The sequence below is a fragment of the Cyphomyrmex costatus genome, unplaced genomic scaffold, assembly GCF_001594065.2.
Source record: "Cyphomyrmex costatus isolate MS0001 unplaced genomic scaffold, Ccosl1.0 scaffold452, whole genome shotgun sequence".
Taxonomy (NCBI): Eukaryota; Metazoa; Arthropoda; class Insecta; order Hymenoptera; family Formicidae; genus Cyphomyrmex; species Cyphomyrmex costatus.
In genome coordinates this window covers 1-27,061 of record NW_017278768.1, presented here as the reverse complement: position 1 = coordinate 27,061, position 27,061 = coordinate 1, and the positions used below count along the sequence as shown (strand labels likewise).

The window sequence follows — 27,061 nt, the reverse complement described above, 5'->3', positions numbered from 1 at the left end:
ACTGTTTAGAAATATTTTGTACAGATTGCATTGCAATACTCTTAAGATTATTCTGACGTAATATTATATACGAGGTTGATGCAACGATATGCCAAAGTTTATATTTTGCAACCTGCTCATTTTTTAAACAGTCGCAATTACTATCGTTATTCTGTACGTGTACATAATGCAACATAATCTAATACTTATATAAATATAACTGATTTTTGACAGCGAAAAAGAAAGAGCGCACTGTTCAAAATGTGGATACTATGTAATAAGTATGTAAAAACACATGCAAAAGAAAAGATGTTCACATCTGAACGCAACAGAATACTAATCCGAGGATTATGTCGTAAAAGAAGAATAAAGAGAATGATATATATTTTTAAGAAATAGCTATTTTTTTAGTTTCACATTTTATTTCTTTCCCTTCTGTTCTACATGTAGCGATCGACAGAAAAGAAAATATTTTACAAAATTTATTAGTAGTATACTGATATGGTTCTTTCTCTTCACGAATATCCGAATTGGTAATTTGGAAAAAAATGCAAGAGCATAGGTCAATATTGTATGTTTTTCGAAAACGAAGAGAAAAATACAATCTTCGTTAATGATTGTAATATCTTGAATAGGCAAAGATGATATCAATGACAAACAAATGATTTAATTTTTAGTATAATATATTTCTTTCAAAATTTTGAAGAAAAATTATATTAATATATATAATTTATTAAAAATAGATATATACACATACATTACTACTGATATACAGTGCCCGCTAAAAGTCCCGGACCACCTGAATAATTTCTGAATGGTTCGAGATATAGGATTGAAATTTACAGGGATACAACGAGATCATAAAATATCATTGAACCCCGTTTGAAAGCTTTTCAAACGAACCTTCACTCGATCCCACATGCCATTTAAGATTTTCAGGCCCCCTTCTCCCGGGGATATTATGGTGGATGTGTTTGGGGTTCAATGATAGATTTTATGATCCCGTTGTATCCCTGTAAATTTCAATTCTATATCTTGAACCATTTAGAAATTATTCAGGTGGTCCGGTTTTGGCGAGCACTGTATGTATTAATATACAATAAATAATATATATTTATATTAACTAAAATATATGCGTATATTATTTATTAATATATGTAACATATGTAGTAATATACATATATATCTATTTAAAAAATAAATTACATGTATTATCTATTCTTGATTGATGAAAAATGGTTTTTATTATTACGATTACATTAAACATAAAAGTTTAGATTTTTACATAAATAATTTTATCTATACAGAATATTTAGAAAATCACTTGCTTTCAATTTCACAATTCTCATATGAACATTAATGGTTTTTATTCTGCATTTATATTTTTATAAATGGTAAGCCGATGTAATTTTTGCAAATTAAGTTTGTGAAATGTAAACGTGTGATAACGCCTTATCTTTCGGTTTATATTAAATAAATTCTTTCTACTTCACAAAAGAATTTTTTTAATACTGTAAAAGAGTGTTATAAAATGCACGTTTAACCAAGCTTATGATAAACAATTGATTTCAAATTCGTCAAAGAATAGAGAATTTAATTAAGAGAAAATGCACGATTTTACACTTTTTCACTCTGTAACTCGTAATTTTGACATGTTTAAAACTAAACCCATTCAGTCTTTTTTTTTACTAAACAATTCACTGTTCTCGCGATAAACAATATGTTAAAAATTCATAATTAAAAGTTAAATGACTCATTCCGCAACTATGTACAATGTAACTCGTTTGTCATGAAGTACTCCAAAAGAAAATCTTACGCGCATTTGTCCACAAACGCACTTAATAAAAAACTTATTTACTTTAATATAATAATATAATATACACCACTGGCATTGGTATTATACAGCACGATATTTTTTTTTTCTTCTGCAATGTTACAATAATTATATTCACGTTTTGAGCACCTTCGACATTAAAGGCTTTACATGCTGGCTGGTCGACGGTGTACAAAAATCACATTGATAATTTTTCTTGTCAACCACTACTCCCTTGGTCTCCACGCATTCTGAAAAAATTATATATTGCTACATATACATACATTATTCTATGCGATATATAATATTTCTCGGCAATAGCTGTAGCCTTTAAGAACAGAGGTGTTTAAAAAGTTTTATATTGAGCAGATAATTCTTTTTTAAGATTCTTCACTTCTCGACCTAAAGCGAAAAATATCATTAAGAAATAAATAATGATGTTAATAAAGATGATAAAAAGCAAATATTCTTCTGAGTAAAAATAGATAATATGCTGAATTGAATTAAACACCTTTGCATTATGGCATCTACTGTACAATTTGTATTTCTTATTTGAGAGAACAAGATAAAAATGCAAATGTCCATATGTACGCACTAAATAGCAATTAATTTAAACATGGCTTTTAAAATAGTGATGATTAAACAAAATTCATTGGCGCGTGCAAATGCTCCTGTACTGCAACATGCAATGAACTTAGCACTTTGAGCGTCTACTGAAAGTTAAACTCTGTGGTCCATAATGTTTTTACAAATCAAGTATATGAAATTAAATTTTTAGAAGTACAATTTAACAAAAGAATGTACTGTATATGGATTCATGTAGTTAATATTATGTACTTATTAATTTCATTGACTAAAAGCAGTTTTCGATGGACCCGTGTAAAGTTTGCCATAATTTTTATTCGCATAAAATGAGACACAAGTTAACATACGAATATGTGTGCTCAACGCTCAAAATGTTAAACTAACTGAATCATATGAAAACTTTTGGTGTCAATACCTAAGTGCAGATACTTGTCACATGCGCTGCAATGCACTAGATTCGCTTCCAGGTCGAGCCTTTGGGCGGTATGACAGCGACTGCAGTGCGGGCAATAGCGACCCTTTCGCCACAGCCTTGTTATCGCATAAAGATCATGTGGTTAGTGAATTCAGGTAAGGGTATATTATGTATTATGATGGTGCTTGGTACATGGAGAAAGAGGGAAGGCAACACGTTAATACTAATACACTTTTTATCATATTTTTTTATAATTTTTTTTAACAAAACTGTTGGGAATAGAATTTTTGACTTACATAATAACTCGCTTATTTTTGACAATAGAAGAAAAAGTGTCAAACAAAAGTTGCTTGGTTTCGAGGGGGACACGTTTTAGTCACGTTGCTTTTTTTCTAAGTGGAGGCGCTAAAAAGATATAAAGGTCACCTCCACTTTTTTAAATGGAAATATGTAATTTTTTTCAGATAACGTGATTTCTCTAATTATATTGCATATAAAAGTATTAAGGTAGAGATACCAAAAAACCAATAATTTTCGAGATATTTTACACTTTATTTTGATACAAATTGACACAAAATGTTAAATACCTCGTAAACTGTTGACTTTTTGATTATAGTACCTTAATACTTTTGTGAACAGAATAATGAGATAAATCAAATGGTGTAAAGAAAACACATAGTTGCTTTAAAAAAAATATGTATACAAAATGGATAATTTTTTAAATATGCAACTATGTGTTTTTTTATACCACTTGATTTATCTCATTATTTTGTTCACAAAAGTATTAAGGTACGATAATCAAAAAGTCAACAGTTTACGAGTTATTTTGTGTCAATATGTATCAAAATGAAATGTAAAATATCTCGAAAACTATTGGTTTTTTGGTATCTCTACCTTAATACTTTTATATGCAAAATAATTAGAGAAATCACGATATCTAAAAAAAATTACATAATTCTATTTAAAAAAGTGGAGGTGACTTTCATATCTTTTTAGCGCCTCTACTTACAAGGGAACACAACCAAGTGTATCTCTCCGATTTAAATGAGCTTTTAAGTATATTGTTCTATGGACAAAAATAAGAGACACGTATTTTTTTATACGTGCTGAGTCGCATGTTAAGGGAGTGAAATCCTCTCTTGAAAAAAAATCGGTTTTTTTCTTTCGAAGCGAATATCTTCGAAACTATAAGAGATAGAAAAAAATGTTTAGAATAAAAATTGAATGATTGTAAGAGTACTTTATAAGCATAATGGAACAAATTTTTTTTAAGTATTTATTTATTGTATACCCCCTCCTCCACTCTTATTTTCAAAAATTTTTTAATTTTTTATATGACGAAAATTAAAGAGAATTTTATGCTGAAAATAACGGTGTGCATTTAAATCACGTTCCGAAAAATTATTTTTCAGATATGAACGAAAACGTCTCTTTATACGCGCTCCATACGTATTCGTACCGCGTTGAGAGCACAGGATATCTACCGTTGAAGGGCTAGTTGTGTAATAAAGAACGTTTAATTTAAAACATGAAGATAAAAATAATTACAAACGTTTCGACACCGATCGAGTCTTAATTTTATAGTAAATACATTATTATAAAATAATTAGAAATCTACAATATTGCTTTATAGTGGTATTATCGTTTTCTTCCCATTATCAAAATGTTGCAAGTCAACAAATTAAAATAGTAAGATTGGGTCATTGAAAAATTCATAGTATTAATGCAGTAAATTAAATTTATTGTTTTCAATGTTAGTATTACATAAAATAAGAATAAAAAAATATGTAAAGTACAAAATATTAAAAATATATTAGAGTGCCTAACGTTTCGGAACTCACAGGTCCTTTTTCAGGGATTCTTGAAGATGTTACAAAATCATGGATATGAATAATACGATGTAAGCGACATAGTGTAGTATAATTGTTTCGAAGAATTTATTCGCCTGTTTTTATGTAAATTATGTCTAAAAAGTGAGAAATTCATTGTCGTCAATATGAAATAAAAGTAGTCAAGAGGTAAAAACAGGACAAGCGATTTAAATAAAAAAATATATAATTTAAAAAAATGTACTTTATTAAATAAAATGTTGAGAGTTAATAAATAAATAACGCAAAAAAGTCGTGGTAATACACAGAAAACTTATAATAAGTAAAGAAAATATAATTCAAATGTGATATAGAAGTTATAAATATAAGAATAATTGTATAATGTAATTAATATAAAAACGTAAGGAAGGTTATTAAAATAATTTTAATCATCTTTTTTTAAATATTTTAAATAAAATATTTTCTTATTTTTTTATTTAAATCGCTTATCCTGTTTTTACCTCTTGACTACTTTTATTTCATATTGACGACAATGAATTTCTCACTTTTTAGACACAATTTACATAAAAACAGGCGAATAAATTCTTCGGAACAATTATACCACACTATGTCGCTTACATCGTAAGATTATTCATCTCTATGATTTTGTAACATCTTTAAGAATCCCTGAAGAAGGACTTGTGAGTTCCGAAACATTAGGTACTCTAATATATTTTTAGTATTTTGTACTTTATATAATTTTTATTTTTATTTTATGTAATACTAACATTGAAAACTATAAATTTAATTTATATAAAAAAAACCTTATTACCGCCCGATTTGCACCGATGTTTCTTTATACTTTGTATTGCAAAAAAACGAGCGAAATCTAATTATTTTTATTTTTTTGCGTAATCGCATTAATTTTTCTTTGTTAACGGTCGCTTTTTACAATTAGATTATTACTGCATTACTACCATGAATTTTTCAATGACCAATCTTATTATTTTAATTTGTTGACTTGCAACATTTTGATAATGGGAAGAAAACGATAATACCACTATAAAGCAATATTGTAGATTTCTAATTATTTTATAATAATGTATTTACTATAAAATTAAGACTCGATCGGTGTCGAAACGTTTGTAATTATTTTTATCTGCATGTTTTAAATTAAACATTCTTTATTACACAACTAGCCTTCAACGGTAGATATCCTGTGCCCTCAACGCGGTACGAATACGTATGGAGCGCGTATAAAGAGACGTTTTCGTTCATATCTGAAAAATGATTTTTTGGAACGTGATTTAAATACACACCGTTATTTTCAGCATAAAATTCTCTTTAATTTTCGTCATATAAAAAATTAAAAAATTTTTGAAAATAAAAGTGGAGGAGGAGGTATACAATAAATAAATACTTAAAAAAATTTGTTCCATTATACTTATAAAGTACTCTTGCAATCATTCAATTTTTATTTTAAACATTTTTTTCTATCTCTTATAGTTTCGAAGATATTCGCTTTGAAAGAAAAAAACCGATTTTTTTTTCAAGGGATTTCACCCCCTTAACATGCGACTCAGCACGTATAAAAAAATACGTGTCTCTTATTTTTGTCCATAGAACAACATACTAAAAGCTCATTTAAATCAAAGAGATACACTTGGTTGTGTTCCCTTGTTAGAAAAAAAACAACGTGACTAAAACGTGTTCCCCTCGAAACCAAGCAACTTTTGTTTGACACTTTTTCTTCTATTGTCAAAAACAAGCGAGTTATTCAGGTGACCTGTTTTAAATGCCCCTCCCTGTATATATACCGGGTGGGGCAATAACTTTGTCCACCTTGAATATCTCCGCTATTTTTAGAGATATGAAAATATTGTTATTACAAAAGTTGTAGGGCATCAAGAGAACTATAACATATGCTAGTCATAATTTTTTTAGGTGGAGGCGCTTCGGAGATTTCAAGGTCAACTTCATTTTTTTAAATGGAATTATATGAATTTTTTTTCACTATATGATTCCCCTAATTATTCTGTACATAAAAGTATTAAGGTGGAGATATAAAAAAACCAATAGTTCACGAGTTATTAAACATTTTTTGTCAATATGCACCAAAAAAATGTGTAAAATATCTCGTAAACTATTGGTTTTTTTATATCTCCACCTTAATACTTTTATGTACAGAATAATTAGGGGAATCATATAGTGAAAAAATTCATATAATTCCATTTAAAAAAATGAAGTTGACCTTGAAATCTCCGAAGCGCCTCCACCTAAAAAAATTATGACTAGCATATGTTATAGTTCTCTTGATGCCCTACAACTTTTGTAATAACAATATTTTTATATCTCTAAAAATAGCGGAGATATTCAAAGTGGACAAAGTTATTGCCCTACCCGGTATATACTTTTTAATTAATTTCAGTCAATTCTCTCTAATTTATATAACTATAATTTGATTTTAAAAGAATTTTCACTGAGACTGTAAAGAGGTAACTTATCTCAAAATATTTAGAACATCAAAATTGTATTATAAAATTCAAACAAATTTTGAAAACAAAAAATTATTTTATTAATAAAAAACGATCTATTTGCAAAGTATATCTTTTACTGAACATCCTACATAGATATGTATGATAATAAAAAGAGAAGATGTCGAAAGTGTTATGATATGAGCAATGGAGATTATCAAGCAATTAAAGCCCAGCGTTTTTTGAAAAATTAACAGTTGATTATATACTTACTTCGAACATGGTACACAGAGTGTTGAGACATATATTCGAGTATTTTTTTCGCCCTTTTTATATTCGTGTTGCCATTGCGCAACGCTATTGCGGTCTGAATTAGCACCGCCGGCCTCTCTCGAACCGCAATTCGCGCATACAGCACATTCCTGACAATGCCATCTTCCCTGTGGTACTCGTCGCAAACCAACACAATAGATATGATATCTAAACAGTTCAAATTATACTAAATAAGCATTCTGAATAATATCATAGTTAATTTGCAGCTCTATGTCGCAAATATTTCTAGAAATCATAATTCATATTTTTTTTTATGTGTAGCAACTTTCTTTTTCTTTTTAACAGCAGATATTAAAAAGCAGATATTAAAGCATCGATTGTCGAGGTTCTGAATTGTAATTACAGAACTTTTATGTGATATGTAGCATATATTCGGTTTTTTTTTCGAAAAACTTACCCACGATCGCACATATCACAGAAGAGCATTTTGTCTTCGTCTGCAGGATCGTGACATTGTACACATGTCTTACAATCAGTACATTGCCATGCATATGACTGAATGTGTGGTACCATATCTAATGTTACATCTATACAGGATGGATGAACTGAAAATGATAATGACCTCGGTTAGCTCCATAAAAAGTTACATGCAATCTAATTCATAATATTATATTTACCATTTCCATTGCAAGTACCACATTGAATTAATATTTCGTTCTTGTTATGTTTATTTGAAACTTTTAGGCACATCTTGCATTTTAACTTTGCGTCATCCTTTGAGTTCGAGATTTCCATGTCCACTTCGTCCATGGTCGATTGAGATCCTTCTGTATCTTGTGTACCTTCGCTGGAGGATGAACTGTTCAAATACAATCATTATCATATCATTTTTATAATTTATATTATTATATATATGTAAATATATTGATTTATTATAAATCAAACGTATAATATTGATTATAATACATAAAACTACAAAATTAGATTAAATTCTGAATTGCTGAAACATGTGTTTGCAAGTTTTGGCATCTTATTTCGAAATCATTCTATGTATATAATCATTTATTCTAACTCTTAAAAATAAATCATATAATATTTTATAACATTGTTACCAACCTTGAATCATCGGAAGATGATTCGCTATCACTATCACTCTGAGAACCTTCTGATTGACTATCACTTTTACGTTCATTAGGCCGTGTAGGTCCATATAAGACCGTATTTAGTGGATAATACCTCAACTCTGCTGGTGTATATTCTCGATAATAATCAGTATATTGTCCTGGTATCAGAGCAACAGGATAATGACCAACTTTGTGTTCCAAATCGGTTTTGTGTTGCTTCTGTGGTTGATGAATTGTGAAAGTCTGCAAATCCAAACAGTATTTGCGTTGTTCTTTGCGAGCTTTATTCAAATTAGCGTTCCATGTAAATGCGGACTGTATTGCCATTTCTGCGAGATCTATCCTGTTTCTCTCCGCATTCGCTGCCGCCGTCAGTTCCTTCTGTTTCTTGGAATGTTCCTTGACTTGTTTTTCGCGCATATGTTTGCGATATTCTTCGTACTGATCAGGGAAATCACTGCACATTACGTCTAGTACTTCGGAGCTACATATCGCAGTTAATCCTGTGTAATGTGATAGCAATATAATTACGGTAACAAAAATAAATAGGATAACGGTAACAAAATTTACAGTTACTTTGCATACGATTGGACACGTTATATAACAATTACATGTTATTAATTACGACAGCTATAAATGTGGTTGTAGGAGATTGAGTGTTTTTATTTAGTATAGACGTACAAGCTACATTTAGTTTAACTTAATCTAAACATTGTACACATTTTGTTCTAATTGAGCTGTGTATAAAGCTTTATTCTGTACATTTCTGTTGAGCAATTGGAAAACATCCCTTTTTGTTAAAAACTTCTGTTATACATTTTAATTATAGCATTATAATTTTCTTTCTATCAAAATATTTGATTTACAGCTAAAAGTATAGATTAAGTAAAAATATAGCTGTATTATAATAAAGAGATTATATGTATTTCTTAATTTTCCTTTTAACTTCTAACTCATATTGTAATTCAAATAGTCTTATACAATCCTATATAATCTTTTAGTTTTCTACAAAGTATAAAAAAATTCCTAAAATATTTTAGCTGTCAACTGCTGTAGCGATCCTGAAGTGATTTTTGACAGTTGAGAAATACATACAGTACCATTATTTCAGGAATTATTTTGCACTTCTGTCTTCTATGTAATATGGGTGATTCAAAATTACCGCACTCGGAGTACAAGACGTAATACTTTACGCTAAGACAAACAACTTTTTCCTTTAACAAAATTGCGCCCGACAAATAGTTTTTGCAGTAGAGCATGTTAAATTTAACGAATAAGCGTTGTTGTCTACATGGCGCTCAGGGCCGGCGCGCGCTCCTCACTCGCGTGTACATACCTCGGCTATTATTCGAAAATAACATTTGAAGATTCAAATATGGCTCTATTATAAATTACTTTATGACATCTTAATACAGTCTTAAATAATACATAATAATAATAATAATAATAATAATTGCTTTCGTCACTCACGTAATAAATGATTAAAATGATTGTCTCTGATGCCGTCGCACCATTTAAAAATGTAGATACAATTGAATACAATACGTTTTGCGAGATGAGAGTTCTAATTCTAAATATCACACAATTGCGTATGATAAATATCATTAAACTTAAAGAATAACTTACTGATTATGTGAATACATAACTCTCAAATGTTGATTAACTTATCTATTTTGAACAGTGATTAAAAATAAAGTAAAATATTCGAGACAAGGTACATTAAGCGTTAATTCTTTCTTTATCCTTTACGATAAAAAATACGAGTAAAGAAAGAATACGAGAATATAAGTTAATTGTGCCGCCGGCATTAGCATGATTCAAGGACACCACGAGGAGATTGCACGATCCGACTTGTACCTCGTATGTGTAATAATATTTGAATGTAGCTGTGGATATTCAAAATGTACCGCTAAATGTATTATTGAATGTATTATTGTATTATTAAATTGTATTATTAAAACTAACACATGTAAATAAATATAATTTTTGATAGATTTTTTTATCGTATTCTTTATCGTAAAGGATAAAGAAAGAATTAACGCTTAATATACCTTAAGTCGAATATTTTACTTTATTTTTAATCACTGTTCAAAATAGATCAGTTTGTCAACATTTAAGAGAATTATGTATTCGCATAATCAGTAAGTTATTCTTTAAGTTTAATGATTTTTATTATACCATACGCAATTGTGTGATATTTAGAATTAGAACTTTCATCTCGCAAAACGTATTGTATTCAATTGTATCTACATTTTTAAATGGTGCGACGGCATCAGAGACAATCATTTTAATCATTTATTACGTGAGTGACGAAAGCAATTATTATTATTATTATTATTATTATGTATTATTTAAGACTGTATTAAGATGTCATAAAGTAATTTATAATAGAGCCATATTTGAATCTTCAAATGTTATTTTTAAATAATAGCCGAGATATGTACACGCGAGTGAGGAGCGCGCGCCGGCCCTGAGCGCCATGTAGACAACAACGCTTATTCGTTAAATTTAACATGCTCTACTGCAAAAACTATTTGTCGGACGCAATTTTGTTAAAGGAAAAAATTGTTTGTTTTAGCGTAAAGTATTACGTTGTGTACTCCGAGTGCGGGAATTTTGAATCACCCTGTATATAATCGGACATATGTATATATCTCAGTTTGCTGCATACTTTACAGGTTTTAGAATTACGAAATTGTATTAAAGAAAAAATTAAAAAATAAAACTATAAATAGTGTCTCAGTGTTATATATATATACTGCTTTCATCAATGTTTAAACAAAAAATACTGCAAAAGTACATTTTCAGACTGATTTTTAAAAAATAACGGAAAAGTAACGAAAAGTTGCCTTAACGGTAACTGTAATGAGTTACCTTTAAAAAGCGATAACTAGTAACGCGGTAACTCGTTACTTTTTTACTCGGTAACGAGTAACTTAACTTGTTACTTTTAAAAAGTAACTTATCATTCCCTGAATATAACATACTAATATTATAAGCGGCTAAGTATATTGTTTTAGTTTTAAGCAGTTCGATGTATTTAAAAAAAATTTTATTACATATTTAACCCTTAGCGGCCACACCTCAACCCGGCCATATCGCGGCCACACCGGGGTACATACTCACCTCACGCTAAAAAAAATTAGTTGTACAAGATATATGGGTATTTTAAGATTTCTAATCGATTATTGATGATGTTTGTTGAAGTTCTTCAACATTTCTAATGATTTATATTTGTCAATTTATAGATGGCGCTCTAAAAACTGGTCATATATGTGAAAATTCGGCAAAAATGACTTTTTTCAGAAAAAAATTCATTACTCCGCCATTTTTCAATATTAAGGGCTAAAATTTTAGGATTGTACGCACAAGATACACCACTACAATAAAAAAATAACAGTATACGCCGATCTTTCAAAAAGTATATTTATTTTGCAAAATTACTGGAGGGAAAAATGAAAAAAATGACAAATCATAAAATGTCGATACTTGTATCAATTTCAAAGGTTTTAGACCTCTAATTTCGCTTTTCCTAAGCCTGGGGTACAAAGTCATCCCGTGTGGCCGTTAAGGGTTAATAGTATAACCGCTTTATTATTTTCATTTTATGATTTGACTCTAATCGTCCTTCATCGCTTAATTATAACATACTAACATAAATGTATATAATAGAAGAGAGAGGTATAGAAGCAAAATTGGCAGTTTCTCTAAAATTTTATTTATATTGCTTCTTTATTCCAACTTTTATTTAAAAAAATATATATGTAAAATAATCTATTGCATAAGAAAAAAAATTCTGGCATTTAAATTTAGATAGGGGAAAATGTCCTAAATCGGACCGTGTTCCAAATCGAACCTTTTTAATTTAAATAAATATGGTTAAGTAGATTTGCATGCTATATTTATAATGTAAAGTTCTTATAAGATACCGAACATGTGATAGCAGTTTGACAGTACTCTTTCATAACGTTCATAGAATAGATGCAAATATGTATTTTCGGCTATCATGCAAAAATTTTTTTAAAAAAGAAAATCATTGTAAATCATTATTTAAAAGATGTTAAAAATTTAAACATTAATTAACTTAAGATAATTAAAGAGTGTAGAATTCAAAAATATCAAGCGTTTTGTGATTACTTTTGCGATTTATTGTAAAATTTGTTCCAATCGTTCGAAAGATCCCGTGTCCAAATAGGACCTCTCTTTGAGGATGTTCAAAACGGACCCATAAAAAAACACTAAAAAGATGAATAAGTCAGCTAATTCATCGAAGAAAGAAGGTTTGCCACAACCTGGTTGTAGTACTGGTGATCGACCGACCAGATCTGGTCTAATGCCCATTTCCACCAATGCAGATTAATTTTAATCTTGGTTCAATTTGCTCTTCATCTTTTTCTAATTCTAAAAATTAGAAAAAGATTAACAGTAAGTTAAACCGAGATTAAAGTTAATCTGCATTGGTGGAAACAGGCATAAGAGGAACACTAAATCAATAAAATATCATATGTCAGACTCACAAGGGAAGTATCACAACTGTCCGCCTCCGATTTGATTCTCCATGAAATATGTTATTAAGCACGAAAATCTAAGAGACACGTATTTTTTTATACGTGCCCTAACTCATGTTTAAGGGGTGAAACACCCCTTTGAAAGAAAACGGTATTTTTCTTTCGAGGCGAATATCGTCGGAAGTATAAAAGATATAAAAAAATTTTTTAAACAAAAGTTGTACGGCTTCAAGAGTACTTTAAAAATACAAAGAAAAAAAATTAAAAAAATTTTTAAACAAAATTATTTAAACAAAAAAATTATTATAAAATTTTTTTTTCTTTGTATTTTTAAAGTACTCTTGAAGCCGTACAACTTTTGTTTCAAAACTTTTTTTATATCTTTTATACTTCCGATGATATTCGCCTCGAAAGAAAAATACCGGTTTTTTTCAAAGGGGTGTTTCACCCCTTAAACATGAGTTAGGGCACGTATAAAAAAATACGTGTCTCTTAGATTTTCGTGCTTAATAACATATTTCATGGAGAATCAAATCGGAGGCGGACAGTTGTAATACTTCCCTTGTCAGATTGATGGAATTTTTATGATTTTAATTCTAATAATATAAACTGTATTTTTTTATCTTTGAGTCTTAAATTGCTCGTTTTTACTCAATACTAACAAAAATTAATTAAAATATTTTAAAATTCTATCTAAAAGTCCATAAAAATAGGAGAGGTCCGATTTGAAACTTATAGTACCAAATCGGACCGGAAAATGCATTTTTACATTTTCATTATAGTTCGACACAGGTAACACATACGTCAAAATAGTCTAAATCAAAAATTAAGGAAATTAAATGATCTTTCGAACGGCACCATTAGTTTTATGATCGGACTTTATTTACGCCTTATAGAGAACAAAAACTGCAAATAGGTTCGATTTAGGACTACTCTCCCCTATAAATTATTTTTTCAACATTTTTATAAATGGATAGTATAAATTTTCCTTCTATACTACTTATTTATGATAAAATAATAAATTTGCATATACCATAAGAGATTTACATGAAAATCTTCAGAAAGACTAATAAAAATAAACTTACCCATATCGCACATTGCTTCACTGACTAATCCATTCTCCCTCAAATAGTTTCTTTCTTCCATATCAACTACTCTGCGTTTAAGATCAGGATATTTGCGCTTAAAAGATTTTACCCCAAGATACTGTGATATCTGTTCCTGTATCATAAATGTTTCACCCTTTCGATCTAGTGGCCATTCATATTCGGCTATTTTATCAACAGTGAAAGGTCCTTCATCGGGGTCAAAATTGATCTCCATTCGTCGGTTCTTCACTTTGACTTTTTCGGATTCCGTCGTAGCAGTGCTCAGGACACTACCTTGTGATTCTTCATTTATTATTGTTTCTGAAGCTGTAAAAAAATTAATTTCTATATAGATAAATGTAGCAATAGAATGAATATTATCACTTTTCATGTAAGTTTCTGTGGATTAACTGAATAAATGAAAAAAAATTTTATGTTTACATAATTTTTAACAGCTCTTTCTTATATGTTTTTCATATTTTAACATTATATTATCAAAAAATTATATTATCAATATTATATTGATAGATATAAATATAATAAAAGGTTCGTACTTTAATAAATTAGTGTATTTCTTATATTTTATCATATTTAATTTTTTTTTTAATATGACACATATATAGACATCCCAAAAATACTTTTTTATAAATATATATACTAACATACAAACACAATGCATATATATATACACATACACACATATATTTATATAGACGATATACGAATTAATATGAGCGTTTTTAATGCTGCTAAACACAACATAATTACAACACATATTGCAAATAAAAGAAATAATGTACACTGTCTCATATTTGAACACATTATTACAATTTCGTAGTATTTAGTTACTTGAGAGACAGCTTATGTCACAAGAAAAGATCTATTCTTAGCCAGCTTGAAGTTTGGATGTGTACCAATACATTCAACAAACTCAACTCTTCAATGACTAAAATAAAAACTTTTTTTCTAAAGATTTATTTTCTTAGAAGCGCAATTATGTATATATAATTATATTATTAATATAAAAATTATATTATTTTAATACAATTTAATTTACACATTACAAATAAATACTATTAACGAAGATATAATTGTAATATAGTTACATTTTTTAAATTAGATTTTTTTAAATTAAACACAAAAGACTAGTTACTTTTTAATATAAAGACTTTATACAAACAAAAAATATAAACAAGAAAAAGGAAAGAGATGAATAAAAATATAATCACATAAATGTTGATATAGAAATTTCATCTATATACATATATATACGAATAAAAAATATTAAATTATATTATTAAAATATACTAGCACACTCTCTATCTACAATATAAAATATGAAATTTAAGACAATGAAATAGTAATGTAAAACACTATATTAATTATGGTTGTTTATTATTATGGCTTTAAAAAATTTTGCATAATATTTATCATTATTATGATATCAATATATAGTATTATGTATTAATATTAATGTAAATACATACTTGGTGCTGGTATATTTCTAGCCGGTGTTTGAGACCTTGAGCCGGATTCGGCGCTCATTCTTGTTTCTTCATCGATTACTTGTACCGTCGACACTGTTTCACCTCTCATGGCTGTTGAATCTGTTTGCTTCTTCGACGTTGGCGTCAGCCAATTTGAATGTCCGGGAGGTACGGGTATTTCTTTAATCCCGTCTGACATCTTACCTTTATTTTCAGCATGTTGCTTCGTCGCTGACTTCTGCGTTTTCTCAGAGACGATTTCTAAGGTCGGTTTTTTAGGCTGTTCATCAACTTCCGAGATCAATGGGCCCTGACTCGTAGCCTTCTCTGCATCTTCTTGAACATCCGACAGTCTGGTAGGTTCTAGCGTCACGATCTCAGAGTTCGAGGCTTTACAATCCTTTTTCCCCGTTTCTTTGCGACTTGACGTGGAACTTATATTTTTACGATCTACAGCCGGTTGTTTCAGCGCCTTGTACAATTGTTCTGACGATTTTCGAAGTGACTCTTGTTGTTTCGTGACTACTGGTGTTTCGTCGATAGTGATGACAGCCATTGTCGATGCCTCTATAGCGGATAAATCTTGATCTACACGAGTCTTCTTTCCAACTGGAGGTTCCACGTTATCTAGTTTCCGTTTACCGCGACCTAGATATAACAAAGAAAATATTAATGTTCTTTGATAAAAAGAGGAATGATTGAGGTATTAAAATATAAATAAGAATGGAAATTAATTATGTTTGTTTTCTTCAGTTCATTTTTTCTATAAAAATTATTTGTTGACTGTATAATATCATTTTATTCTGTATCTTCTTATTCTTCTTATCCCTTTTTCATTTAAAACAAACTTTAATCAAATAAATCAAAAAGAAAAAATGTAAAATATGCAAAAGAGATTAACTTATAAATTAACTTTTCAAATGTAATTAAGAACATATTAACATGAATATCATCTTCAAAATTGAAATAATAATACATTTACAGTGGATCAAAAGACACGGTAGTGTTTCTGCGCTAACAGAACGCACATGCGTTGCGAATATGTATTATCAGCATAATTGAATCATTTCTTAATTAGAAGATTTTATTATACTTCAACTTTACAGTCAAGAAGGGGACTTGGTTTACATAAAGAAGTCTTAATCCATTCATAACCCATTCCATCACACATCTTTTCCTACCTATCTAAATTAGTCCTAGTAACATAATAATTAGACTAGTAACATAATATATAATTCCACAAATAAAATAATCTCTTCTTATCCTATTCTATAACTATAACTCTAACTATATTTTGTACTATTTTCGCAGCCATAATTTCCCTAAGTATCCAATATACATAAACTACCGTAGTACTATCACGAATTAAATTGATTAACAATTTAATAATTATTTGATGCTCTTTTGGCATCTTATATCGATCTTTAACGTTAAAATCTCAAAATAATAATTTTTATTGCGAAAAATATTACCTCGGCCGGAAGTTGAAATGTATCATAATATTTGCATTCAATTTTGTAAACTATATCAGTACGTGATATAAGTTTATCCTTAAGTACTCTAATAAATTTCCGTTAATTATTAATGCGTTTATATGGCAGGAATATTAATTAATGGCAGGAATTTTATTAAAAAATCTTTATTCTTTTCGGTATTTTGGATTAAAAAAGTATACACACTGTAATCTTGTGTCAGCTCATAAAAACATTTTTAATATTTATTAAAATTGAATTGAATTTTAATTAAGCCTAGAATTCTTATATTTATTTATCTTTTATTAGAATTCTTTAAGATAATTTATTCTGATTTTATTGTATCGCAGAATTAATTTAAAATAATTAATATGTCATCGCGTCAATGATAATTTATCTCATTTTTTATTTACAATCTTTAACTATTTCTAACATATTTCAAATGTAAACATTTGAATATTTTCGCGAATATTTTGCAGCATGTAGTTATTATTTTGTTTTTTACAACGTAAAGTATTCTATCAATTCCAACATTAAGTATTTACTTACATATTAATATTAATTATATAGTAAATACGTATTATACGTAGTAAATATTAATTATGAAAGAAACTAACCTCGTCCTCTTCCTCTTTTGGGCGGAGCGTAACTCTTCTGATTCCTGCAGGTTCTCTTAGGTCTCTCATTTTCTCTGTGTTCAAATTGTTGCGGAGGAACTTGCTGTACTTCGTCCAAGGCCAGGGGATCTCTAGGCATCAGAGTTTGCGCAGATTGCTGAACTTGTTGTGCTACAGGATTTCTTCGTGGTCTTCCTCTCTTCTTTGGCACCTTGATATCAGCTATTCTGTTAGGGGCTACTTCTTCTATAATGACAACATCTTGGCTGGAGTTCGAATTTTCGTTAACGATTATCAGTTCTGGACGATGCTCGATGATCTCACAATCCGACAATCCACCTGGTGAATTTTTGCATGTATCCTTGAACTTGTCTGATGCACTGTCTGGCCGCACTTGTGTGATACTGATCTCCTGGTTAATTACGTTCATTTGCTGTCGACTAATTAGACTCGTCTTTGGATCGAACAACAGTTGCTGCTGCTGTTGTTTCTGATCCCGACACAATACTGGTTGGATGGTGACCTCTGGTAAAATCTGTGAGAGTTGCGTCTCCAGTTTAGATTTTTTGCTCTCAACTGGCGAGATCGTTATGTCTTTACGCTTGGGCGATATTTCGATCTGCTGCTGGACGTTTTCTGCTGGTTGCTTTCTGCTTTGCACCTGCACTGGTTCGATCGTCAGTTCAGAACGATTGCTCTGCAGAATAGACGGATGGTGACTGCTGGTCTTAAGGATCTTCAATGTGGGTTCCTTATGCGCTGCAGCATGCTCCATATACCTATGAGAAAAATTCACTGCTGGATCCAGAGCTGCTGAATCCTTACTTTTGGGCGTGGAGGACTCTCCGTGATTGTCGCATGCTACGATAGTTGGATGGCCAGTTTTGGACAATTTAATCTTCATCTCTAGCGATGATTCGGCGTTGTCCCTACGTCTCTGTTGCTTGTCCTTTTTCTCGGTAGAACCGGAAGGAAGCGTCTCCACTACTGAAGCGTCGCCTGACTTAAATAGCTTAATCTTCATCCCGAGTGATGAGTCTCCACCTTTTGAATATTCCGTATCAAGTACACGAGTAATCTTACTTTGCTGTTCGTCAGTAATAGCTTCGTTCTGCACAATAGAAGCATCGCCGCTCTTGGATAGCTTGATTTTCATGCCAAGTGGAGATTCTGTTCTCTTTGGTGCTTCTGCTTGACTATCCCGTGATTTCAAATCTTCTGTCGATTCCATTTTATTAGAAATAATCGGCGTATCCCCAGATTTGGATACTTTAATTTTCGGAATGCCGCCTGTGGGTGATTCGGAAATTTGGAATACATTTTGCTCCTCGGTAACATCCAGTGATCCTGACGACGCTGCTTCGCTCGTCTTCACTTTGATCTTGATTCCAGAAGACTCGGACGTTTTCACAGTATCTTGCGATACCTCAGATTTATCTTTGTTTTTTATTTCTTTAACATCTTCTGTGACCTCGGAATGTATAATAGAGGCGTCTCCGGTTTTGGATAACTTTATCTTCATTCCGAGTGGTGACTCAGTACGTTTAGGTGGATCGGGTACCTCCAATTTATCTCTTATATCTTCAGTATTATCTACAGAAATAATAGATGCACTACCTTTGCACTTGGATAGTTTTATTTTCATTCCGATTGGAGACTCGGTTCTTTTCGGTAGTTCTGAATAGTCCTGCTTTTCCTTTATCTTCGTAGAGTCTTCAGGAATATCCGGAGATACGATAGAAGCATCGCCGGTCTTTGACAATTTAATTTTCATGCCAATTGGAGAATCGGTCCGCTTTTGTGTAATTTCCTTATGCTCCTCTAAAGATTCTTGCCTGTCGGTCTGAATGATAGAAGCGTCACCAGTTTTGGAGAGTTTGATTTTCATGCCAATCGGTGATTCTGTTCTCTTTGGACTTCCCTGCGGTATCTCCAACTTCTCTTTGTGCTTTGTAAGAGATTCTTTGATATCTAGTTGCCTAGAATCGGAGATAATCGATGCATCTCCAGACTTGGATAGCTTTATCTTCATACCAATCGGAGAATCCATTCTCTTTGACTCTTCAATTTTATATTTTGTTTCCTTTGAATCATCCAAACTTTCGTGTTTCTCTGTACCCACAATTGAAGCATCGCCGGATTTGGACAACTTGATCTTCATGCCGATAGGAGATAATGACGATGTGTTATCGGTGGTGTGCCACTGATTGACTTCGTCCAGATTCTCGTTAGATATTATAGAGGGGTGGCCTCCCTTAGATAGCTTCAATTTAATCTTTCCTAACTTCTGACCCGGACTGTCCTCTGGATTCGGCGAATTCGTAGCTGATCGAATCTTTGGACTCTTCGGCGATCGTGGTTCGCTGCAGTCCGTGATTGCAGATTTCGCAATCTTCAGGATTATTCTCGGCGAACCAACATTCTCGAAATCTGAATGCTTTTCGGAGTCTTTGCGCGGCGTGTCGGCGCTCTTCGATTCAATTTTATCAATCGATTTCGGTGATTCCAACATTTTCGGATATGTGATAGTTCTCGCGTCCTTCGGTATGAGAAGATTATCATTCGGACTAATGGAAGATTCCAACACTTTAGCCGAATCCAGAATGGGTATCTCGATTTTCGGTGGTTCCATCAGTCGTTCCTCCAATATTGACATTCCTGGGATCAACCCACTTTCCAGAAAACCTCCTGAGATCAACGATTCAATAGTTACAGTTTCTTTTCTTTCATGTGATTGTTTCACATGTGTGACTGTTTCCGTATTCAAGGAACCACCTGCGACAGAAGCCATATCAAACGACGTTTCCGAATATGTGCGAACCTTTGTCTCATTTATCTCTTCTTCGGCGTCCTTCACAATGATACTGGGAACGTTTCGCATCTGTGTTGCGAATTTCCGCTCATTCTCCAGCTTAGCAGCTTCCGATATAATCTCGGCTTCTGAGATGGAAATAGTATCCACATTATCTTTCAAATGTTCTAATTCGGACTCGGCGTTTGTGTAATTGACTATCTCATCGGACACGTAAAGCTCCGCGTTTGCCTGCTTCGTTATATCTTCGACGACGCTCTCTACCATTTTCGGTGACAGTACCAAAGAGTCTATCGTCTGCTCTTCGGATTCTTGTAAGAATTTTACCGCAGATTCCAATTCAGAGATTTCCGAACTCGACTGTGAATTTTCGATGACGGTAGGAGTGTCGGCATGTCGGGAAAGATTTTCACTTACGCCCTCCAACAGAATATCTTGCGACAATTCCAGCTTTGCTTCACTTATCCCCAAATCGACTGACTCTAGTCGGTTGCTCTCAAAATCCATGTCCAAATCGTTCTGTTGCAAATTGCTGTCCGTTCCAAGAGATTCTTCTATTATCTTCTCATTATCCGCTGTCTCACTTGCCATATTCATATCTTCGTTCATTTTTAAGTTACTATCCTCGTTTTCGGTAGTTTTATCGTTACTTGGTATATTGATATTAGCTTCGTTCATTTCATTACCTCTGTTTGTCAAACAACTAGCAATCACGTTTGTTATGTAGTCTGAACTTTGTGTCATGCTTGCTTCGCTTTGATTTGCTGGGTCTAATAAAAGATCTATATCAATATTTTTATTTACTATTTCTTCTGTTAGAACTTTATCTTTCGTTTTCATGTCCTTTGACGAAGAGTTTTCATTGTCCGACATAAGAGTTATATCCAAAAGTCCCTCTAAAGCGTCTATAGTTTGAGTATTAACTGGGATGTCTATATTTTCTGCATCTTGAGACAATTTCACTGTTAACTTTTCGACGCTCACGTTTTCGTTCGAGCTTTCATGTAATAAAGAGATATCAATTACCTTCGATTGTACCTCTTTTAAATTGGCATCAGTGGATTCTTCAACGACTGATTTAACATTCTCCTCGATTATCGGTGGTACATTAACATCAATCGATTCTTTCAATTCTATTTTTATAGGTTTTTCACATGGTTTTTTATCTTCATCATCTTGTAAATTGATATCTTTTTGATTTTTCCGGTTATATATTTCTGGAATTAACGATTCAGAAGCTAAATTTATTTTACGACTTTCCTCTTTCTCAATTTCTTTAATTTCCTCTTTGTTTAATTTTGATACTTTTATTGCTGTCTCATTTATCGATATCTCAGTAGTATTTTTCACGACTTTATCTTTTTTCCATATTTTATTGCACACGTAATCTCTTACATCATCTTCTGAAATAGTTAAATTTTTAATTAATGATGAGTTTTTATCATTCTCTAATGATACATAGTCAGATGTATCGTTTTCCAAAGTTAGCTTACTTTCCGTCTGCACAGATGAACTGTCTTCTGTTTGAACACATGATTCAAGTTGATGAAGTGTTTTCTCTGATTTATTTTTCATTGAAGTTTCATCATGATCTTTGGAGAGTGATATCACTTCAGATATCTTTTCTTCTACATACTTTATTTCTTCAACTTCAGATTTGCTTATATTTTCAGTTATGTTATTTGAATTGTCACACATGATTAGAGCAGAATGTAATTCCCCAAATTTACTAGACGCAGTATCATTAATATCAGTTTTTTCTGATATAGAAGGAAGCTGTTTAACAGATTTATCATGTTCAATCGGGGTTAATGTTTCAAGTGTTTGTCCAAGAATATCTTTTTGCGGGCAAATATTTGTTTCTTCAGAATCATTAACGTTAGTTTTATTATTTTGTATTGTTAAATTTTTAGAGCACGAATCTGAATTTCCTTCACTCAATAATAAATGACTATCTGCAGATTGTGTAGTGGCCATTACATTCTTTTTTTCAATATCTGGATGATTTGTTGATACATCTTCATTCGAATTTAATACTTTATTAGTTGTATCTGATGCAGTTTGAACTATATTTCTATTCGTTGGCACAGATGTTTCTTTAGCAGTAGCTGCATCCACATTATCTTGAGTATCAAAAGTTGTAGCAGTTTTTTCTTGTGTATCATCTGTTTCTTGAGAATCATTAATTTTAGTTTTTATCGAACTGTCTTTGTGTGTTGTCTGAGAGCCTTTATTAATGACATCTGCTTCCTGAGAATTATTATTTTTACTTGTCACTTCTATCATATGTAATTTCTTATCGGGCACTTCAGTTAAAGTAGGTTCTTGAGATTTAGTTGCAGATATGGAAACAACATCTCTATCTTTGCAATCAAGTACATCTTTCATACATTTCTTCGTATCATCAATAATACGACAATTATCATTTACTTTTTCTGTATTTGGCAGCTTTTTTTCACTAAAAGTTGTAGAATCATCTTGCTTTTCTGTTTCGGCAGCTGTTAATAGACTTGGTTCTATTTCAGTATTTTCTTTATTTTCATCTGAACTTTTAGTTAATTCCAATGTTGATACGTCAGATGTGTTAATAGATAAACCTATAATTTCTTTAGAGATTTCATAAGATTGATGTTCTAATACTGTTCCTTCAGTTGTATCCATTTCCATTTCAGTATTATTTTTACTTTGTATGTGACTCAATACATCATTATCAATACATTCTGTCATTTTATTTGATGCATCATCTATATTTTCTTGTATCTCTAAAACTTGCGATGTTTTACTATGATCAGAATCTTTAGACTCTGTCATTTTATTTGATGCATCATCTATATTTTCTTGTATCTCTAAACCTTGCAATGTTTTACTATGATCAGAATCTTTAGACTCTTTTATATTTGGATCTTCTATTTTACTGTCTACATTTTCTACTTTCGCATTTAATTCTTTTGAAATAGGCGCATTTGCAGTATTATTTAACTCTGAAGATATTTCAGTATTTTGCTCCAATACATCAGTTACTTCAGAATTGTCTTCCTCAAGCTGCTTTTCAGAAACATCTGGCAGTAAAGTTTCTTTAGAAACAGAAAATGATGTAGTCTCTTTTGGCAAATCACTCACATCCGTTTCCTCTGAATCTTCAGAGTTATATGCTTCTCCTATCAATTGTAAACTCTGACTAATGTTACTAATTATAGGCCTTATATTACTGTTGGTTTCATTTTGACTGTCAATTGTTTTATCAATGGTTTCGTCTTCCATCTTCTCAACAATACTTTTCTCAGTTGCAGTTTCCAGTAAAGTATCATCATTTGACATGCTAGTTGGGGAATTAATCTCAGTAAGTAACTTGTTATTGGAAGACAATTCTGATGTACAAACTGTAGATATATCACCAAGTGCTTTATCTGCAGACACAGCAATATATTGGTTAATATTTACGTCAGAAACTTGATCATGTTTAACTATAAAGTCAATATCTGTATTCTCTAAAGTACTTTGTTCTGTGATAATTAATGATTCTGTTTGTGTCTTACTTTCACAGACAAGATCAGACATCCCTTGTTGTATTTTCTGGATACTATCTGTACATTTTTCAGACACAATATTAGATTTGGTATTAGAAATATCAATATTATCAATGTTTGTGATACAAACAGTACTAGAAGTAGGACTCGGTATCATAAGAGAATCTTGTTGCGTTATTGGCTTTAAGTTCTCTAACTGTAAGATTGGCTCTACCTTTGATTCTGTAATAATCTGTGAAAGAGCAGCGATTTCGCTCTCCAAAGTCGAATCGCCGATCTGATCGCCGGACTGTACGCCGATGATATCGTTGATATCCATTATGCTCAGAGTTTCGGTATCGTATGTTTCAGTGTCACTGTCAACGCCATATGGTGCATAACGGGATGGGGAGTTGTCCTTGGAAGATTTCTCTTTTTGTTCCTGATTCCGGTCCTTAGAGCCGAATAGGCCCATCTTAGAACCGTCGGACATTGTTTCGATGTTCCGTGCAGGAGACGTCGTTAGACCTGCTGCTGCCGTCGCCGCCGTACATTTATGCGGACTTTTTTGTTCCAGTTTGTCATGAACAAATCTCCACGCGTACAAACCGGGTATGCCTCGTTACTGCAAGTGCACCGTGCGTTAAGGTTTCCGCAATATCGGCACGAATGACCAGTCTACTTACCGCTACATCGCTCTTCAATTTGTTTTCACTCAAGCAGTGAACATAACCAATGTTTCTCTACACTTGTGCGCGAATCGGTCCCGATGAATTACACGTGTTGCACAAATAGACCGTAACGCGTGAAGAGATATCGTGCCGCCTATTCGCTTATCTAACTTTCGGACAGCCGAGATCAATACGCAAGCATATACGCTTTACGGTTTTCAAAATATATTTTGCCAAATCGTAAAACATTTACTAAAATACTGACGCCAACTTATGTCGAAACACGACAGTGGCCTAAACAAATTCCCTAGTACTTTATGCCTTGCGCACATAGAAACTTGAGAGAGGACATGACAGTTCACACTAGGCGCGATTAGAGTCCCTATAAGAGAGTTGTGTCAATCTGAAGTAAAATGGCGTCTAATTGGGACTCTGGCAGAAAGGGACGCTCATATATGTAATACTAACATATATGGGGACGCTAGACCTTAAGCGGGGAGCACAGACTTTTGCATAACGCATAAAGCATGTGCATAAGGAATTTCATTGGTCCATTTTCTTATGCATGAGTCAATGAACCAATCAAATTCTTTATGTATATGGTTTATGCGTTAAGCAAAAGTCTGTGCTCCCCACCTTATACTACGAAGAGCGTAAAATCATGGTGGCAGGCGAGACGAAAGCTTGCTAATACGAACGGCAACGAGACCTCGGTTTAAGTCCCGGCACCGGTGGAGTCCAAATATTTTTCTCGACCCACTCTTACAATATCAAAATTATAAGTAAGTCTATACATTATTATAAAGCTTTCGAATTAAAAATATATAAAAGATACAGATATTATGTGGTCGAAAGTGACATTCTAACCTTGTTTACTTGTCAATATTATATAATTTAACGTAAATTCTACTCTTACAACTTCTAAAATCTAAACCACCGCGTTCACATTACTCAAAAGTGGGGATATAACAGCATCGATGATTGGTTCCGCCATTTTACTTCAAAGCCAATGAAAATTTATACAAGATTGACACAACTCTCTTATAGGGACTCTAGGCGCGATGAGCGATGCGCGACGAGCGATAACCAATAAGAACTCTTCTTTACATCGTCGTGTGAACTAAAGCAAAACTTTTATCGTTTATCGCTCGTCGTTCATCGCCCATCGCATCCAGGGCTACGTTCAGATTCCCCACCCGGGTGCACCCAGACACCCAGAAAGCGTTCAGATTCCTTTTGAGTGTCTTCACTGGGCACTTAAGGAGCCTACAGACCAGAGCGGCGCAGCGGTGAAGCGGCGAGCGATAGCCAATGAGGGCCATACTTTTGAGTAAAGAACTGACTCATGCATAAGAAAATGGACCAATGAAATTCCTTATGCACATGCTTTATGCGTTATGCAAAAGTCTGTGCTCCCCGCTTTAGGTGGAACGTTCAGGGCATCTACCCAGATAACAATTGGTGAGCGCTCATATTACTCTCACGGCATGATTGTCATGAGTTCGTGCAATAACGCACTCATGTTACTCTCACTAAGTGAGAGAAGCACGAGTGCGTGCGTAAAAGGTAGCATTATACAGTCATGCGTGAAGGAACATAATTTACATAAAATTCACGTTATCTTCACGCATGATCATCATACGTGCGTGCAAAAACGCATTCATGTTGCGTTCATGCATGCAGTAATAAAAATCGCGCGCTTTCCGCCATCTTATCATACGCCGAGCTGATTATCATTTAATTATTTTGTTAAAATAACAAAATACAATTTTTTTGTTAAATGTACAAAATATTGTAAATTTTTTTATTTAACGATACAAATTTATTTAAAACTAATATGAGAATAGGGCTACGAGCCTTAGATTCATTAAAATCTTTAATTCTATTAATTCTAATATAAACATACAAATTTATTTGCTTACTTTTTGTAAATAACAAGGTAAAATTTTGTTGCCATTACAAAATAAGTGTTCTTTTAGTAATTTTAACAAAATAATCTGTTTGGGTAGACAAAATAGTTTTATTAAAAGTATATATAGACCATTCGAAACATCTCTGTCAATAAGGTAACAGTGGAGCAGTACGTTAGGTGAACGACTCAGAACTGGACCGTGGATCGAGTCACGAGTTTAAATCCTATCAGGTTTAAAAGTTTTTTCCTAGGTATTATTAGTCAGTTCAGCACTTAAGGGGAGGACACAAATGATGGAGAAAGAAATCTAATTTTTTTTTCCGTGCGCGTCCGCATGCGTGAGAGCAATATGGTATTCAAATGAGGACACAACTGTCATACGCATGACATTCACGCGTGCGGATAATCTTGCACGCGTGAAGGGTGATTTTACATGCAGCGCGGAACGCGGTAGGCGATAAAGTAACTAGGAACCGCGCGCGGTAAGCCGCGCTAATTTTCTCCTATTATTACATGG

At 32.2% G+C, this 27,061-nt stretch overlaps 1 protein-coding gene across 1 annotated transcript; it reads right to left on the bottom strand.

Moving 5' to 3' along the window:
• Positions 1-1,689: 1,689 nt before the first annotated feature.
• e(y)3 (PHD finger protein enhancer of yellow 3) lies at positions 1,690-24,454 on the bottom strand. The gene is made up of 11 exons (XM_018544590.1): positions 23,323-24,454; positions 21,986-23,250; positions 17,644-21,901; positions 15,555-16,202; positions 14,065-14,394; positions 8,464-8,974; positions 8,025-8,206; positions 7,805-7,952; positions 7,348-7,554; positions 2,793-2,908; positions 1,690-2,043 (listed from the first exon to the last, which is right to left on the bottom strand). The coding sequence occupies exons 1-11, from the start codon at positions 24,452-24,454 to the stop codon at positions 1,928-1,930; spliced, it is 8,913 nt and encodes a 2,970-aa protein (XP_018400092.1). The 3' UTR covers positions 1,690-1,927.
• Between the last annotated feature and the right edge of the window lie 2,607 nt (positions 24,455-27,061).